This window comes from Hemitrygon akajei, chromosome 7 (assembly GCF_048418815.1).
Source record: "Hemitrygon akajei chromosome 7, sHemAka1.3, whole genome shotgun sequence".
Taxonomy (NCBI): Eukaryota; Metazoa; Chordata; class Chondrichthyes; order Myliobatiformes; family Dasyatidae; genus Hemitrygon; species Hemitrygon akajei.
This window is the reverse complement of record NC_133130.1, coordinates 27585117-27603638: the sequence shown is the minus strand read 5'-3', so window position 1 is coordinate 27603638 and position 18522 is coordinate 27585117. Positions and strand designations below refer to the sequence as shown.

General features: G+C 39.5%; 2 protein-coding genes across 3 annotated transcripts in view; one reads left to right on the top strand and one right to left on the bottom strand.

The window, feature by feature from the left end:
• The window catches only part of ndufaf7 (NADH:ubiquinone oxidoreductase complex assembly factor 7), a 41008-nt gene extending 29816 nt beyond the window's left edge, over positions 1-11192 (bottom strand). For both annotated transcript variants that reach the window (XM_073050553.1, XM_073050554.1), the window contains exons 1-4: positions 11053-11192; positions 10629-10804; positions 10375-10455; positions 6214-6324 (exon numbers count right to left, since the gene is read on the bottom strand). In XM_073050553.1, the coding sequence (XP_072906654.1) occupies positions 6214-6324; positions 10375-10455; positions 10629-10804; positions 11053-11143 (459 nt within the window). In that variant the 5' untranslated portion in view covers positions 11144-11192. The remainder of the gene's footprint in view (positions 1-6213; positions 6325-10374; positions 10456-10628; positions 10805-11052) is intronic.
• A 194-nt stretch (positions 11193-11386) lies between these two features.
• cebpz (CCAAT enhancer binding protein zeta) overlaps positions 11387-18522 on the top strand; it is a 34150-nt gene continuing 27014 nt past the window's right edge. Inside the window, exons 1-2 of the mRNA XM_073050545.1 lie at positions 11387-11572; positions 15215-16731. Of these exons, the coding sequence (XP_072906646.1) occupies positions 11444-11572; positions 15215-16731 (1646 nt within the window). The 5' untranslated portion in view covers positions 11387-11443. The remainder of the gene's footprint in view (positions 11573-15214; positions 16732-18522) is intronic.

Genomic DNA, 18522 nt, shown 5'->3' with positions numbered 1-18522 from the left:
GATGCTTATAATTTTATCAACAGTGTTGGATTTTACCAGCCCCATATGAAAAAAAATTGTGTGTGCCTTTTCTTTCAGAGAAACAAATTTTATACTATTTTAGAATATAAACTGTTAAATCAAACTTGGAAAATAATTTGTCACCTGAATTTATGCAGATTCCGAAGGAATAAAGGAAATTCAGTGAATCACAGTTCATTGTGCTGTTGGTTAATCAGGCAGCCACTTATTTGAGACAACTCCTAAGGAACAAAAACTAACTGAGAAAATAACTGGAACTCGCTTCATATATTTGGGACACGACACCGCTTAATTGGAACAAGAGACTGCTGCCGAACAGTTTCCAACTAGCATCAGTTGTGTGCACTTGCGTGGCCTTCATACACTGTGCTTAGAGCAAACAGTTTCTAAATAGCATCAGTTTCATGTAATTGTGTGATATTATGCATTTGGACTGATGGATGCAGATTCAAAAAGTGATTTTTTTTAAAATAAATTTTATTTAATTGCATTTTTAAGTGATTACAAGTATGGAAAAAAAAAGTATGTATCCCTTCCCCCCTCCCCTTAACCCCTCCCCCCTAACTTCCCTATATAAAAAAAGAAAAATTAAGAAAGAAAAAAAAAGGAAGAGTGCCTGGTTGTTGGAAGGTCTCCACATGCTCCATGGAGTTCTTAATAACTTTAGTATATATATTTATTTCTTTCCCCAAGTAACCAATTATTTCATCTTCAGAGCACCTATATATTTAATCCTGTCTTTTGTAAATAAGGGCACCAAATTTTCAAAAATGTTTCATATTTATCTCTTAAATTATAAGTAATTTTTTCTAATGGAATACAGCCATAGATTTCTTTTTTCCAACAATCTATACTTAAATATGTATCTGATTTCCAAGTAATTGCAATAGCCTTTTTGGCTACAGCCAGTGCAATTTTTATGAATTCTTTCTGATATTTATTTAGTTTGAGTTTCGGTTTTATCCCTTCAATATCACCTAGTAAAAGTAATATTGGATTATGAGGAAGTTGTATTCCCGTAATTTGTTCCAATAAAAGTCTTAAATTTGTCCAAAAAGGTTGAATTTTAGGACAAGACCATGTAGAATGTAAAAATGTACCAGTTTCTTGGTTACATTGGAAACACTGATCAGATAAACTTGGATTTAATTTATTTATTTTTTGTGGTGTAATATATAACTGATGTAAAAAGTTATATTGCACTAATCTTAACCGAACATTTATTGTATTTGTCATACTATCAAGACATAGTCTTGACCAATTTGTTTCTTCAATTTTAATATTCAAATCACTTTCCCATTTTTGTCTTGACTTATGGACTCCTTGTTTAGTTGCCTGTTTTTGAATCAAATTATACATACAAGATATAAATTTTTTAATATTTCCTTTTTGAATTAAAATTTCTATTTCATTAGATTTCGGCAATAACATTGTTTGACCTAGTTTTTCTCTTATGTAAGCCCTTAGTTGAAAGTAACAAAATAAAGTGTTATTTGATACTTTATATTTATTCTTTAATTGATGGAATGACATTAATATACCTCCTTCAAAACAATCTCCTATGTATTTAATCCCTTTTTGAAACCAATTATATAAAAGTTGATTGTCCATTGTAAAAGGAATAAGTCTATTTTGAATTAAAGATCTCTTTGCTAATAAAGATTTTTTTGTCTCATCATTTCAGTTAACAAGATCAACTAGGCAAGGTTGTCCATTATCACCTGCTTTGTTTGTGTTGGCAATAGAGCCATTAGCTGAATTAATTAGAATGGACCCAGATATTAAGGGTTTCAGAGTTAATCAGGAAGAATACAAGATTAATTTATTTGCTGATGATGTTCTACTTTATTTAACAGATCCATTACATTCATTATGTAAATTATCTTATAGATTAGAAGAATATGGGAAAATATCAGGTTATAAAGTAAATTGGGATAAAAGTGAAATTTTACCTCTTACTAATGGAGACTATAGTCAATGTCGATTAATAACTCAATTTAGATGGCCGGCAAATGGTATAAGGAGAAGTTGGGAGTGGAGGATGCTATCACGTATTTGCTGCACAAATCACTCTCTCACCTAGATGGGGTCAGTTGTGCTGTGAGGATTTCATTCCTTGACTTCTCTAGTGCCTTTAACACCATCCAGCCCAAGATCTTAAGGCACAAACTAACGGAGATGGGAGTAGACTCTCACATGGTGGATTGGATAGTGGACTACTTGACAGATAGACCTCAATATGTGCGGTTGGGAGACTGTAGGTCTGACACGGTGGTCAGCAGCACAGGAGCGCCGCAGGGAACCGTACTCTCTCCAGTCCTGTTCACCCTGTACACATCAGACTTCCAATATAACTCGGAGTCCTGCCATGTGCAGAAGTTCGCTGATGACACGGCCATAGTGGGGTGTGTCAGGAATGGACAGGAGGAGGAGTATAGGAAACTGATACAGGACTTTGTGACATGGTGCAACTCAAACTACCTGCGTCTCAATATCACCAAGACCAAGGAGATGGTGGTGGACTTTAGGAGATCTAGGCCTCATATGGAGCCAGTGATCATTAATGGAGAATGTGTGGAGCAGGTTAAGACCTACAAGTATCTGGGAGTACAGTTAGACGAGAAGCTAGACTGGACTGCCAACACAGATGCCTTGTGCAGGAAGGCACAGAGTCGACTGTACTTCCTTAGAAGGTTGGCGTCATTCAATGTCTGTAGTGAGATGCTGAAGATGTTCTATAGGTCAGTTGTGGAGAGCGCCCTCTTCTTTGTGGTGGCGTGTTGGGGAGGAAGCATTAAGAAGAGGGACGCCTCACGTCTTAATAAGCTGGTAAGGAAGGCGGGCTCTGTCGTGGGCAAAGTACTGGAGAGTTTAACATCGGTAGCTGAGCGAAGGGCGCTGAGTAGGCTACGGTCAATTATGGATAACTCTGAACATCCTCTACATAGCACCATCCAGAGACAGAGAAGCAGTTTCAGCGACAGGTTACTATCAATGCAATGCTCCTCAGACAGGATGAAGAGGTCAATACTCCCCAATGCCATTAGGCTTTACAATTCTACCGCCAGGACTTAAGAACTTTTTAAAAGCTATTATTAATGCTTTTTGAGATAGTGATTTAGATGTATATCATTTTTTTTACTGAGTTAAGTATTGTATGTAATTAGTTTTGCTACAACAAGTGTATGGGACATTGGAAAAAAGTTGAATTTCCCCATGGGGATGAATAAAGTATCTATCTATCTAAAATATTTAGGTATAAGAGTTGACAATGACATAAAAAACTTATACAAATTAAATTATTCACCACTTTTGAAAAAAATTCAGGAAGATCTTGATAAATGGATGGCATTACCAATAACATTAGTAGGTAGAGTAAATGCTATAAAAATGAATATATTCCCTAGACTACAATATTTATTTCAATCATTACCAATACAATTACCCCAGAAGTTTTTTCAAGAGATAAACAAATATGTGAGGAAGTTTCTCTGGAAAGGTAAGATGTCAAGAATATCGTTGGAAAAATTGACATGGAAATTTGATCTAGGAGGGTTACAACTTCCAAATTTCAAGAATTATTATAAAGCAAATCAACTTAGATTTATTGCATCTTTTTTTGAGAAAGATAAACCGGCATGGATTAGAATAGAACTAGATAAAATAGGAGAAAACGTACCAGAAGATTTTATATATAAATGGGAATCTAAATGGATATGGGAAAAGAAAGAATCTCCTATATTAAAACATTTGATTGATTTATGGAATAAGATTAAAAAAAAGTGATTTTTGATCGGTTTTTTTAAAGTTTTGGCTTTTAAAAATTTCAAACCCAAAATGCCACAAAAAGATTTGACACTAGCCTAAAAAAATACACTACTAGATCATATTATAAGCCAGCATGCTAGGAAATTTATTGTTGGATTACAACACCACTTCATGCAGGAAGGCAGTGAACGCAGTCCATTACCTGCAGCAGGTGTCTGCACTGATTTTGTTCGTTTACAATCAAAAGAACATGACAGCGTACAATGTATGTCCTCTGTCGCTAATTATTAGAAACCAACACAGATTTTATAGTGCTGTAGTAGTATTGATAGTGCTCTAATTTGTCTCGTATTTCATTTAAATACATAATTCCAGGGTGTTACTATTTCAAAGGATATGTCCTGGACACAACATGTAAGTGCAATTCCAAAGAAAGCACGTCAGCACCTCTGCTTCCTTAGGAGTCTGCAGAGATTCGGCATGACATCACAAATGTTGACAAGCTTCTATAGATATGAAGTGGAGAGTATATTGACTGACTGCATTACAGCCTGGTATGGGAACGCCAATGCCTTTAAACAGAAAGTCGTACAAAAGGCAGTGGATTCAGCCCAGTACGCCATGGATAAAGCCCTCATAACTACTGAGCATAGCTACATAAAATGCTGTCGCAGAACAGCAGCATCCATCATCAGATATCCTCGCCACCCAGGCCATGCTCTTTTCTCACTGCTGCCATCAGGTAGAAGGTACAGGTGCCTCAGGTCTCACACGACCATGTTCAAGAACAGTTCCTACCCCTCAACCATCAGGCTCTTGAACAAAAGAAGATAACTACACTCACTTGCCTATCCATTGAGATGTTCCCACACCCAATAATCTCTCTTTCAGGAATATCTTGTTATTTCATATTCTCGTTATTTACCGCTATTTATTTATATCTGCAGAGTTTGTTCTCTTATACTCTACTTGATCTTTCATTGATCCTGTTATAGTTCCTAACCTGTGAATTTGCTGAGTATGCCCACAGGAAAATGAATCTCAGGGTTGTATGTGGGGACATACAAGTACTCCGAAAATAAAACTTACTTTGTAGTCAGAATGTTTATGTGATTGGGCCAGTGAAGTTTCTGGTTAATGGTTCCCAGAAACTTGATGGTGAAGGACACAGTGAGGTAATGCCACCGTATCATAAGGTTAAATGGTCAGACTCTCTTATCCGAGATGATCAGTGGTTGTTACCTGCATGGTAGGAGTGTTCCTTGACACTTTTCTGCTCATAGCTGAACGCTGTCAAGGTCCTGTCACATGTAGGCTTGATGTGTTTCAGTTGCTGAGGAGTTGTGAATATCAGCAAAGATCACCACTTCTAACTTTATGACAGAAGGAAGGGGTAGCTGGAGGTGGCTGGGTCTCGGATACTGCTCTGACTAGCTCACACAGCTAAACTGTAGCATAACTAATTACTCGGTGTTCTCCTCCTGATGCTAGTTAACTTCCAGGAAATCCTTCATGAAATCAAAATATTGTCCTTGTGTCAAGATCTCTCACTCTCAAGATTTCGAAGTTGGTGCAGCATAACTGCGGGAGATTGCCTCGGACTCTATCGGACAGTGATAACGTAAGGCACTGCAGATGTTACCCTGTCTCGTGGGGGCACAGACGAAATGGGAGCTCTGTAGCCTCGGTTGTAGGGAGGACTAAAGCCTCAAGCCTCGGACTTGCCTGCTGCTGCAGACCAGATGAGAAGATGTAGAAACGTTACAGCACGGCATCTACACTTGGCTTGGGCCTGGCCCCTCCTGTTGGACCCGACCTCCTGGATCTGAGAGGTGGAATGACAGGGTGGATTGTGTGCGTCTGCACACTGCCCGGAGTCTGTACCATCCATTACCAAACACCGTCGCTCAGCGTTTTGGACTATATACATGTTTTACTTTAAAGTGAATATGCTTCCTTGCTTGCTATTTTGAATTATGTTACTCACTACTTCGAATGTTTGCTTTCTATTTTGAATGCTTTGCACCTTGGCCCCAGAGGAACGCTGTCTCATTCAGCTTTATCTATGTATGGTTTAAATGATAATTAAACTTAATTTGATTTGATTTCATTCCAGCATCTGCAGTGTCTCTTGTGCCCCTAGCATTTTGACGATGTTTAGAGCCAAGTAGTCCTCATGGAACCTAAAATAGAAATTGGCATGCAGGTTATTGGGAGATTAGAATACACCTTTTGGCCTAGACCCAGCATGTTCCATTTCTACATGATGAATGAGAATAAGCTGGGTAATAATTTGCAGATTGGTCATGTCCTCCTTTTTGTGAACGCAAGTTACTCAGGCAATTTTCCTCATTGTCAGGTCGGTACTAGTGTTCGTACATTCACACACCAACAAAATGAATTAAGAAGTGATTAATAACTTACCCTCAGAACATCACTTGCTAAAGTACCCCTGCCAGGCCCAAGTTCTACCAGATGAAATGCCTTAGGCTTACCAGCAGCCATCCACTCACTCACGCACCAAATTCCAAGTAGCTTGGAGAACCAGGAGAAGGATGGGAAAAAAAACATTATTCTGAAATTTAAGTTTTGAAATCCATGCACTTAAATTATGAACTGAATAGTTTAAAAGATTTTATTCACATAGCTACTTTTTAAAATATCTTTAAGCACTTTACAGCCTATAAAATTTACTTTACTGATTCATGGAAACATGGAAGCCACTAAGAATATTGACAGCAGTAATGATGTTAATCTGATAAGGTCTTTTATTAATGTTGTCTAAGGTAAATGGGCCATGTTGGTCACGTTATCTAAATAACACTCCTGCTCTACATTAAAACAGTACCAAAGACCAGAGTGAGAAGACAAAGTCTCTGTTTAAAGCTTCATTTTGACAGTATAGTGTCACACTAGAACATTAGCCTAGGTGCTTGTGCTCACACCTTTAATGTGGAAATAGAGCTTTCATTTACAGCAGAAAGCACTACCAAATGGTGAGGTGATCTGATAAATTGTGACATGAGTAGATAAAGGGACCAAGAGGACACTGAATGAAGATGATAAACGTGAGATATTCTGCAGACGCTGGAAATCAAAAGCAACCTACACAAAATGCTAGAGGAACTCAGCAGGTCAGGCAACACCTATGGAAATGAAAAAAGGGATGGAAAGGAACAAATCTGATAGGAGTGGAGAGTGGACCAAAGGAGAAAGGGAAGGACGGGGAGGGGGGGGGGGGGAACCCAGGGGGAGGTGATAGGTAGGTGAGAAGAGGCTGGAGGCTAGATTGAGGAATAAAAGAGGGGAAGAGGAGGGATTTTTAAAAAATTAGACAGAGAAATCAATGTTCATGCTGGAGGCTGCCCAGACTGACTATAAGGCGCTGCTCTTCCACCCTGAGGGTAGCCTCATCTGGCACAAGAGGAGGCCATGGTCCGACGTGTCAGAAAGGGAATCAGAAATAAAATGCGTGGCCACCGAGAAGTTCAGTTTTTGCCCAATGGAGCGATGGGTCTCATCAATATAGAGGAGGCCACATCAGGATCACATAATGAAGACGACTGGCATGGTAGCGTAGCGGTTACCATTACAGGTTCAATCCTGCCATTGTCAATAAGGAGTTTGCACTTTCTTTCTGAGCTTGCGTGGCTTTCCTCCAGAGGCCCCGGTTTCCTCCCACATTCCAAAGATGGGCAGGTCAGAAGGTTAATGGGTCACATGGGTGCAATTAGGTGGTGCAGGCTCATTAGCCCGGAAAACCCTGTTATGCTGTATCTCTAAATAAACAACAATTAGATGTAACTAGTTATTAAAGTAATATAATATTCCCAGACATTAAAGAATCATAGAAAAATTAAAACATTCATTCAAGTTCATCCAGGTCTATCTCAGAACAATCCAGCTAGTCCCACTCACCTGTCCTCTCCCTTTAGCCCTCGAAATTCCTTTCAGATATTTCTTCAGCTGCCTTTTGAACACTATAATTGAACCTGTCTCCACTACTACCCCAACTATTCACTGTATACAAAAGTTTTCTTTTCATTGACTTCTGACTGTTTCACCAATCACCATCATTCTGTGCCCTCTTGGTTCCTTTGTCTACTTCTGTCACAATTTAAATCTGTTTACACCGTCACCAGCAATTTACATCTTTCCAAAACGTGTAGCACTTGAAACTGGACAGTAGTCAAGTTATAATCAAATGTCATTGCTGATGAGAGATCAGGACATAATATGATAGCTAATGAGAGCCAGATTTGTCGTCAACATAGACAGGAGTACAGCAAGGGGAAAGGAAGAACCACTGGCTTTACATTGCATTTATTTTAATGCAAGAGGCTTATGGGCAAGGTTTATGGGCAAGGTGGATGGACGGGCATGGATTGACTCTGGGGACTGGAATCTCATACCCGTAACAGAAGCAGGTCAGAAAAAAATTACAGCTCACTGTTTCAAAATAAAGATGCTACAGATGTGGCAGAGGTGGAGTAAGAGAGTACAAAGAGTTGCCTCCTTGGAGGAAGAGAACATAACAATGTTTCTTACAGAGGATAACCTCGGGGTATCATCCAGTGCGGCTATATGGTTAGAACTTAGAAACGAGAAGGAGATACTCCTTCTGACAGGATTGTATTGTAGGCCTCCCCATAGTCAATGAGAGTTGGAGTAGCAGATATGTGGAGATTACAGCCATGGTAGCATAGCAGTTAGTGTAAGGTTATTACAGCTTGGGGCATCAGAGTTCAGAGCTCAATCCCAGCGCTGTCTCTAAGTAATCTCAGTATGTCCACTCCATGGAATGCGTGGGTTTTCCCCGGAGGCTCCAGTTTCTTCCCACAGACCAAAGGCATACCAGGTAGTTTAATTGGTCATTGGAAATTATCCCATGATTAGGCTAATCAGGAATGTCGGGGGTTGCTGGGGTATCATGGCTCGAAGGGCTGGAAGGGTGTGGTATTGCTAAAATAAATAAATAAATAAATAAGTAACAGGGTAGCATTAACAGGAGATTTTAACTTTTGTAATATAGATGAGGCCAATCATAGTGTAAAAGGCTTGGACAGAGTGGAACTTGCAAAATGCATTCAAGAAAACCTTCTTTATCAACATGCAGAGGGTCCTACTAGAGAGTATGTGACCTTCTCCTGGGGAATGAGATAGGGCAAGTGGCAGAAATGTCTGTCAGCGAGCACCTTCGGACCAGTGACCACAATTCCAATAGCTAAGGCAAAGGATGCAACTGGTTCACGGGTTAGGGTCCTCCAAGCACTAGGCAAGATCTTGCAGAGGATGATTGAGCAAAACTGTTAGCAGGGAAAGGAGCATCTGCCAAGCGGGAACTTATGAATGAATCTCTTGAAGACTACAAGAAATGTAGGAGAGCATTGAAGAAGAGTTAGGCACATTAAAAGAGGATACGAGAAGAATTTGGCAAATAAGTTGAGACAAAAAAAAAAAATCACAGGAGATTCTACAGGTACATTGGAGTAAAGGGTGGCGAGGAAGAGAAACAGGTCCTTTTAAACATCAGCATGTTTTTCTCTGTGTGGAACCAAAGGAAATGGGAGAGATTTTTAATATTTCTCATTAGGTTTTTATTATGGAGAAAATGATGGAGGCTAAGGAAATGAGTCTTGAACTACCTACCACTTTCTATGCAAAAGAATTTGCTTCACACACCTCTTTTAAAAATACCCCCTCTTATTCTTACATTTCCACCTGGGCAAAAAGACTCTGGCTAATTTCCTTACCTATGCCACTCAACTTTTTTCTATTGTCAAGTCTCCTCTCAAATTTGTCCCAAATTGTCTAGCTAATAGTCTCAAATCTAGGTTATGTGATGGTGAATCTCTTCCACATGATCATTCTTCCTGTAATGCAGTGACCAGAACTGCACACAATACTGCAAATGCGTTAAAAGTTCTACATAACTGCAACGACTTTCCAACTTTTACAGTCAATGTCACAACTGATGATTCCTAGCACCACGTGCTGCTTCTCATGCCCTACTATCCCTCTGTACATCAATGTTTCAAAGGTTCTTGCCACTTACTGTATATTTTTCTCTTATATGTTTGATCTCTCATCTGAACTAAACTCCATCTGCACTACTCTCCAACATATCTTTATTCTGATGTATCCTTTGACAACTTTCTTCACTATCCTCAGTTCTAACAAGTTTTTCCACCTATAAACTTACTAATCAGCTTGTCTACATTTTCATTCAAATCATTCATGTAAAACACAAACACGTGCAAACTCCGCCTTCTGCCTCCTTCCTTTCCTGTCTGTCTCGATAAGGGCCTCAGCACAAAACATTAACTGATTATCCCCTTCCATAGATGCTGCCTGACTTGCTGAGTCTCTCCAGCATTTTTTCTACTTCTCAAGATTTCCTGCGTCTGCAGAATCTCGTATATGTACTGTATCACAAACAAGAAATAATAATGATTATACACAAATTTATTCCCACATTATTTACATTACAGTACGTATCAAAAGTACTTCCCCAGATATAAAGTGTCTTAAGATAAATCAAATGATGATTTGCAAAGACAAAAGCAAGAACTTTCCCCAACTTACTTCTCCAAAAATCTGACTAATCTCAGGTGATGTAATAAAATCTCCTTGTGCTCCTAGAACTTCTCTGTGGTAATAATAACCCTGAAACACACAAGACCAAAATTTGGATTTACTTAATTCTACATTTTATATGATAATGTATGCAGTGCCAAAATTATAATACCAGCCAGCTCCAGCATGGTATCAAAAGGAGGCAAAATTTCAGCCTAATCCAGAAGTAGCAATTTTGAAACAGTCGAAAATGAATTACGTACTGCGACAGGATTCGTTAAAACTTCTCTCATGTATTCTGCAACAGAGATTGGGCCTGTTGACTTTATTTTTGCAATTAGATGCTTTAGCATCAGTCTGCCATTATCATGTACTTTTGTATTTTTTGAAGTTGTGGAGCACGACCTCAGCAACTGACCAGCACATAAACCTCCAGAATCTGAAAGAAATACAGTATAAAACAGAAGCGATTTTACAGTTGCACACAACATCCATTTTACAAAGTCAATTTCATAGACTGCAATTTATATAAAAAAAAGGGCAAAAAAATCTATCTTGGGTAATTGGACGCAAATACGCGCGGAATATGCAACAAATACCTAACAAATTCCTAACGTTGTTGTCTGGTTGAAAGACCTAATGACTGATTTTGATAACTCTGAAATCAGCTGGCTTCTTCCACCATACCTGGAAAGTGTTTTCTGGTAATAGCATTAGAAATGCATTTAGAGAGACACCTCAGACCCGCTAAGAATTTCATCCCGTTCAATTTAATCATCCTACACAGGACAAAATTCTATCACCACCTCACAGCATTAGGACGCCTCTTTATTGACCTCTGACCTTTCACTCCCTCAACCAGCCAATCACTATCATAGGTCCTAATCGCTAGGTAAAGAGCGCGGGTCTGACAGAAAAAAAGAGAGATTTAACCTATCTATTTCGGAATATAAAATGTTTATAAATTTTTAACAGATAACATATGCTATAGATTTAGATAGACGTATACCGTGGTAAGATTCCTTGCCGTGTATGTATCTGATATGGCCTGGGCTGGGCTGGCGCAGTGACTATTGACATGGCGGCGGCAGCGGAGGAATTAGAGTTCGGAGGCGATCCGGAATGTGAGGACGATGGAGAGGAAGAAGAGGAAAGCGGAGACAATGAGTTCACGCTGGATGAGGTGTTGCGGCTTGGAGGGACAAAGGTATGAGATCGAGGAAGGGCTGTCAGTTTCTTTTGGAGGTGATGGTTAGCGGCCGGACACCGGGCATGGCGGCGTCTCTGTCTACACGTGGGCTCTGTGCCGTTGGGGGTCCGGCTAATCGCCCGTGGTCGTGGCGGAGTGAGGGAAAGAGTGGACACTTAAGTGCAGAGTTAAGCCTACTATCACCTGCCTAGCAAAGTAGACCCAAGTTGTAAGCTGTTGGTTAGTACCCAACCATATGTGCGTCTATCGCCTGTGCTTACCATGGAAAAAGACATGCGGGCTAAGGGATTCAGGGGAGGCAACATAAGTATTCTGGAGCATATCAAAATTACAAAGGCCGAGATTATGGAGGTTTGAAAGTCGAAAGGGAGGGGATAACTGCTCAACAACTGACATTTTTTTACTGAGTTAAGTATTGTATGTAATTAGTTTTGCTACAAGAAGTGTATGGGACATTGGAAAAAAAGTTGAATTTCCCCATGGGGATGAATAAAGTATCTATCTATCTATCTAGCTATATTTTAGGATCTAGGCAGGTACTTTAATGAGCAAGACCTCGTGGGATATGGAATTAATACAGGTAAATGGGATTAGTATAGATACTATGGTGGCAGCCTACCCGTTTCAATTCTGTGGAACTCTGTGAAATCTGAGAGACATTTGGATGATATAGGAACCTGGAGCTGTTTGGCCCAGACAAAAATCTAAAATCAAAAGTTCAATCATATATGGTCTTCATGGGAGGAGACTGTTAGGGGTGAATTACCCATTTGGCAGGAAACTTTGAGATTTGCTTTAGAAAAATTCAAGTGCTCAAAATGTGGGCAGGCAAGTGGAGTCTCCTGTGATCTTCTGGACTCTCATATAGTAGGTTCCAGATTGCTGAATGACTTTTGGTTTAATTGGAGATTTGTTTTAAAGGATTTCAGACTTTGAGTCACATGTTACTTTTCATGAACTCCAATTATGCTGGAACTCTTTAAACAGTTGATGTGAGTTCATTGGTTAGGTAGGGTTAAGGTGATAATTGATTTATGTACTCACGAATAAACAAATACATTGTGATAATCTATTTTGATGCTTAAGAGATAAATATTGTCCCGAATACTGAGAATAGCTCCTCTGCTTTTATTTGAAATAGTGACGTTATTACCCTACAAAGAAATTTTAAGTACCACTTTGCCACTGTGCTGTCTGAGTATCTAGATTTGGATCCCAAACTTGGAAATTTTCTTTCTAGGAACCTTTGCTGTAAGACACTCTTTAGAATCTAACTCTCTTCTTGTCTAAAAATTCCTAATGCTTTCTCTCAAGTATTGAATATGACATCACTGAAAATCCCTAATATGGACCATAAGACATAGGAGCAGAATTAAGCCATTTGGCCTATTGAAGTGCTCCACCTTTGATCTTGGCTGATCTATTGCCCTCTCAACCACATTATCCTGTATTCTTGCCAAAACCTTTCACACCCTGACTTATCTATCAACCTCCACCTTGAGTACACCTAATGACCTGGCCTCCATGGTCACCTGTGGCAACGAATTCCACAAATTCACTACCCTCTTGCTAAACAAATTCTTTTTCACCTCCATTATAAATGGACGTCTCTCTATTCTAGACTCCTGAACCATAGGAAACATCATCTCTAAATCCATTCTATCTAGGCCTTTCATAATTCAGTAGGTTTCAGTGAGATCCACACCCCACCCCTTTCCTCAAAATTCTAGAGACATCAAACTCTCCTCATATGATAAGCCTTTCGTTCCCAGAATTTTTTTTGTGAACCTCCTTTGAACCCTCTCCAATGACAGCACATCCTTTCTTAGATAAGGGGCCCAAAACTGCTCTCAGTACTCCAAGTGAGGCCTCATCAGTGTTTTATGAAGCTTCAGCATTACATCATTTTTTAAAATATTCTAGTCCTCTTTAAATGAATGCTAACATTGTATTTACCTTCCTCACCACAGACTCAACTTGCGAGTTAATTTTTAGGAATCCCTGCACAAGATTTCCAAGTCCCTTTGCACCTCAAGATTTTTAAATTTTCTCCCCATTTAGAAAATTGTCTACACTTTTGTTCCTTCTATCAAAGTCCATGGCCGTACACTTCTCAACACTGTATTCAATCTGCCACTAATTTCCTAACCTGTCTTAGTCCTTCTGCAGTCTCCTTACTTCCTCAACACTAACTGTGCATCCACCTATCTTCATGTCATTCGCAAACTTGGCCAAAAAAAAACATCAATTCTGTCATCAAAATCATTGATGTGCAGTGTAAGAAGAAGTAATCCCAGCACCGACCCCTGCAGGACACCATTAGTCACCTGCAGCCAGTCAGAAAGGCTCCCTTTATTCCCACTCTGTGCCATTTACCAATCAGACACTGCTCTATCCATGTTAGTATCTTACCTATAATACCACGGGCTCTTATGTTGCAAAGCAGCCTCGTGTGTGGCACTTTATCAAAGGCCTTCTGAATATCCAAGTACACAACATCCTCCGATTTTTCCTTTCTGTTCTGCTTGTTATCTCCTCAAAGAGTTCTCACAGATTTGTCTGGCAAGATTTTCCCTGAAGGAAACCATGCTGACTTTGGACTATGTTATCATGTGCTTCCAAATACCCCCAAACTTTTCTCCTTAACAATCAACTCCAATGTCTTCCCAACCACTGAGTTCGGGGTAACTGGCCTATAATTTCCTTTCTTCTGCCTTCCTCCCTTCATGAAGAGTGGAGTGTTATTTGCAATTTTCTAGTCCTCAAACCATGCCAGAATCTAGTGATTCTTGAAAGGTCATTACTAATGCCTCCTCAATCTCTTCAACTTCCTGTTTCAGAACCCTGGAGTGTAGGCTATCTGGTACAATTGACTTGTCTACCATCAGACCTTACAGCTTCCTAAGCACCTTCTCCCTAGTAATAGCAACTACACTCACTTCTGCCTTGAGATTCTTGAACTTCTGGCATACTGCTAGTGTCTAATACAGTGAATACTGATGCACAGTACTGATTCCGTTTGTCTGTCCTTTTCTTGTTCGCCATTACTACCTCTCCAACATCATTTGTTAGTGGTCCAATATGTACTCTTGTCTCTCTTTTACTCATTATATATCTGAAGAAAGTTTTGGTAGCCTCTATAATATTCCATCTTTATGATTTTTTTAATTGCCTTCTGTTGATTTTTAAAAGCTTTCCAATCCTCTAATTTTCCAGTAGTTTTTGCTCTCCATGGCAAAGAAGTATGGCCTTCTATTCTGGTTGAGGAAGGTGAGATCATCAATTCCTGTGGAAGTATTTTCCTTCCACCTGTTAGTATTTAAGTGATTTTTGTTTACTGGGTTTGCACTTGTTTTCAGTTGTTTGATTACTTTATCAACCCCTTGCCATGTGAATAGTGCCAATTTTGCAATGAGTTAGTAGAAAGAGCTTCTTTGAAGCATATTTAGTTTGTTTATTACATTAAAAATGCACTCTAATGCACTCCTTATATTCTTGTATTTAATCAGAATATTTCTGCTTTACACCAAAATTGCCCTTGTTAATTGCTAAAACTATTGACATTATACAGTAAACCAAAGAAATATACTCTACATAGGGGCAATAGCATACACTGTAATTGTATATTTTCTTTTATAGGCTGATTACCTAATGCTGGATCACTTAAATGAGAATGAAGAACTGGTTGATGGTGGAAAAAAGTCAGCAATTGATGATCTGGAAGAAGGTGAATTAGAAGCCTTTGTCCAGAAAATAGGCATAAGAAAATACGCTAAAATCGTGCAAGAAGATGAAGAGAGTGCTAAAGATGAAAAGCAAGCAAAAAAGGAGGGGATACAAATTGACAAAAAGAGCAAGAAAAATAAAAATAAGGAACTGAAAGAGAAAATTCAAGATGGAAAGGCTGATAAAAAAGGTCAGCCTGGCAAAACTGGAAAGCAAAAAGATAATCAGGAATCAAGTACATCTGAAATACCAGGACGGAAAACTAAACATCAGGATATCTTTGAATTTCACCCCAAACAATTCTTATTGGTAAAGCCAGGTGGAAAGTGGTATGATGTGGATTATGCAAATGAGCACACCTCTGAGCCACAAGATGAATCGTTTGTCTCACAGTATAAAAATCTTGCTAAACAGCTATATGAGCACGAAACCAATCTTTACTCAAATAAGAAAAATCTCCAAAAAGGAGCAAATTCAATGTGGATGAAAACAGTTGTCACAACAGGCACATTGGCAGACAGGATGGCAGCCATGACAGTTCTGATTCAGGATGCTCCGGTGCACACTCTTCACTTTGTAGAGATATTAGTCAATCAGATCAAGAAGAAGGGAAGTCGGCGGCAGTCCCTAATGGCTTTGAGCACACTAACAGAACTACTCATCTCTGACTTGCTTCCAGACAATCGAAAATTACAAACTTTCTCGCAGCATCCTTTTAAAAAGCTGGAAGAGCTTGCCAGTGGTAACAAAGATGCCAGGGACAAGCGCTTAATAATATGGTACTTTGAACATCTCTTGAAGCACCATTTTGCAGAGTTTGTGCAGGCTTTAGAAGCTTTGACTCATGACAATGTGCAGGCAACGAAGGCTCAGGCCTTGGGTACAATTCATGAGATCCTCTGCAATAAGCCAGAGCAAGAGAAAGCCTTGCTGATTCAGTTAGTAAATAAGTTAGGAGATCCACAACATAAAATGGCCACAAAGGCCTCCTACCTTTTAGAAACATTGCTTCATAAACATCCCAACATGAAAACTGTTGTGTGTTGTGAACTTGAGCGGCTTCTATACAGGCCTAATATTAGCTTGAAAGCTCAGTACTATGCCGTTTGCTTTCTCAACCAAATGGTCTTGAGCCACGAGGAGAGTGACCTTGCTGGGAAATTAATAGCCATTTATTTTTCATTTTTCCATGCCTTTGTTAAAAAGTCAGAAATAGACTCTAAAATGCTAAGTGCTTTGCTGACTGGTGTCAATAGAGCTTTTCCTTATTCCAAAATGGATGATGAAAAAATAATGGAACAGATGGATACGTTGTTCAAGGTTGTTCATTTTGTGAATTTCACAACGAGTGTCCAAGCACTCATGTTGCTATTTCAGGTTATGGACTCAAAACAAGCTATATCCAATCGATACTATGTCGCACTTTACCGGTAAGATTTACTTGATACAAAAACTTTTGATATGAAGTGACTGAGAATTTCAAATCATTTCCTAGAAAGTATAAGAATTTCTAGAATGCAATCTGATCCGTAGAAAAAAACTGTGTAATTACACTCCTTGTAGCAATAGTGATTTTTAAAGTTATCAAATAATTAATGATTAATGCAACATAGCATTTACAGCATTTTAAAAATCTAGAATGGTTTTTGACAGCTGCCTTTGCATACATGTAGGTATGCTATTTCCATAATGTAAATTGGTTATAATTGATTCTCTGTCATCTATTATGCCGCTGGGGTTAGGGCAGCAATTAAGGTCCTCCTCATCTGGTGGTGTTCGGGGCATCATTCATTGTGTCAGTAGCTTAGTTTTCACTTCTAGCAGTTATGCAAGTCCTGGAGGAGACTCGGGAACACTGTCACACTCGGATTCTTTATTGCTGATTTTGTAACAGTTTTATTTGACCAGTCAGGGTTGTTACCCTGAGCTGAACCCCCGAACCAGGAAGACTTTTTCTGGCCTCTACCCTTTGACCTGTTTGGCATGGGTGACACTACCAAAGGCCAAAGCACAAAGCCCTGACTCCAGCTAGCATAGCTCTCCAGGTCATTGAGGGGGTGTGTCTCTGTGCTGCCTTCACATTACAGGCACATTTTATACTTAATTTAGAACAGCAATACTGATGTTGAAAGAAGTAAGCTATTGCAAACAACATCAGCTTATGAGCGTAAAATTAATCCATCTGATTTGACACTAACTCGACACTCCCCCCAGTCCCCAGAAGATAGATGTTGGGGTATATAATTATTTTGAAAGTTGCTCAAATCTACAGAACTTTTAAAACAAGAAGCAAAACTGATTAGGGTGAAATTATAGACACATTGCATAAATGTAGTACATTTTATGTATTCCAATCACATACAAAAGAAAATCTGCAGATGCTGGAAACTGAAATGTTACGTACCCTGTAACTGGGTCACTTACCAGCAAAGATAGGGAGGTCCGTTGAAGTCTGATGGTACTATTTTTAACAGTATTGATAAAAATACACAAAAATAATATCAGTGCAAACATACAGATAATATACGTCGTCAATACTACATCTAAAAGCGCGGGTATAATAATAATCAATAAGAAATAGCTCTGTCATTGTCTAGGGGATAATGTATTGTCCGATGGAAATATAAAAGTCACTCAAGTTCATTTAGGCTGCAGCTTTTGGTTGGAGAGAGAGACGGGGTTTAGAACTTGCCCTTTTCCTTTCTATGATGTCGATCCTTCGAAATGTCGTTGGTGTCCTTTTCCTTTTAGCTAAGCCGTCTTCCGTGGTCAGCCCCACCAATTCCGAGGCAAATGGAAAAGGACGCACGTGGGTTTTCCACCGGCTGTCGCTATTACGCTGTCACGGGATTTCTAGCGTTTCTCCTGGTGCGTCTAAAGGGGTTGTTCCCCAGACCTTCTTTTATCCTTACTCACGGGGTCTCAGATGTCAATCAGGTTGGGATGATGCCATTCCCCCCCCCCCCCCCCCCCACCAGCCCACATTGCTCATTCCTTGAGGGCGTCGATGAATAGCACAGTGCTCAATACATAATTCCGTCTCCATGAGACAATGGCCGTTTCCCGTGGCTTTGTATCGTTGAGGGGCCAGGACATTCCAAACCCCCTGTGGATTCTGCGTCTCTCTCTCTCATTTCCTGGGTCTCCTGACCTGAATTAATAGCGATCTTGCGATTCTCAAAAAGGAGGGGGCTACTTTGTACCCTTCGGCCCTTCAGAGT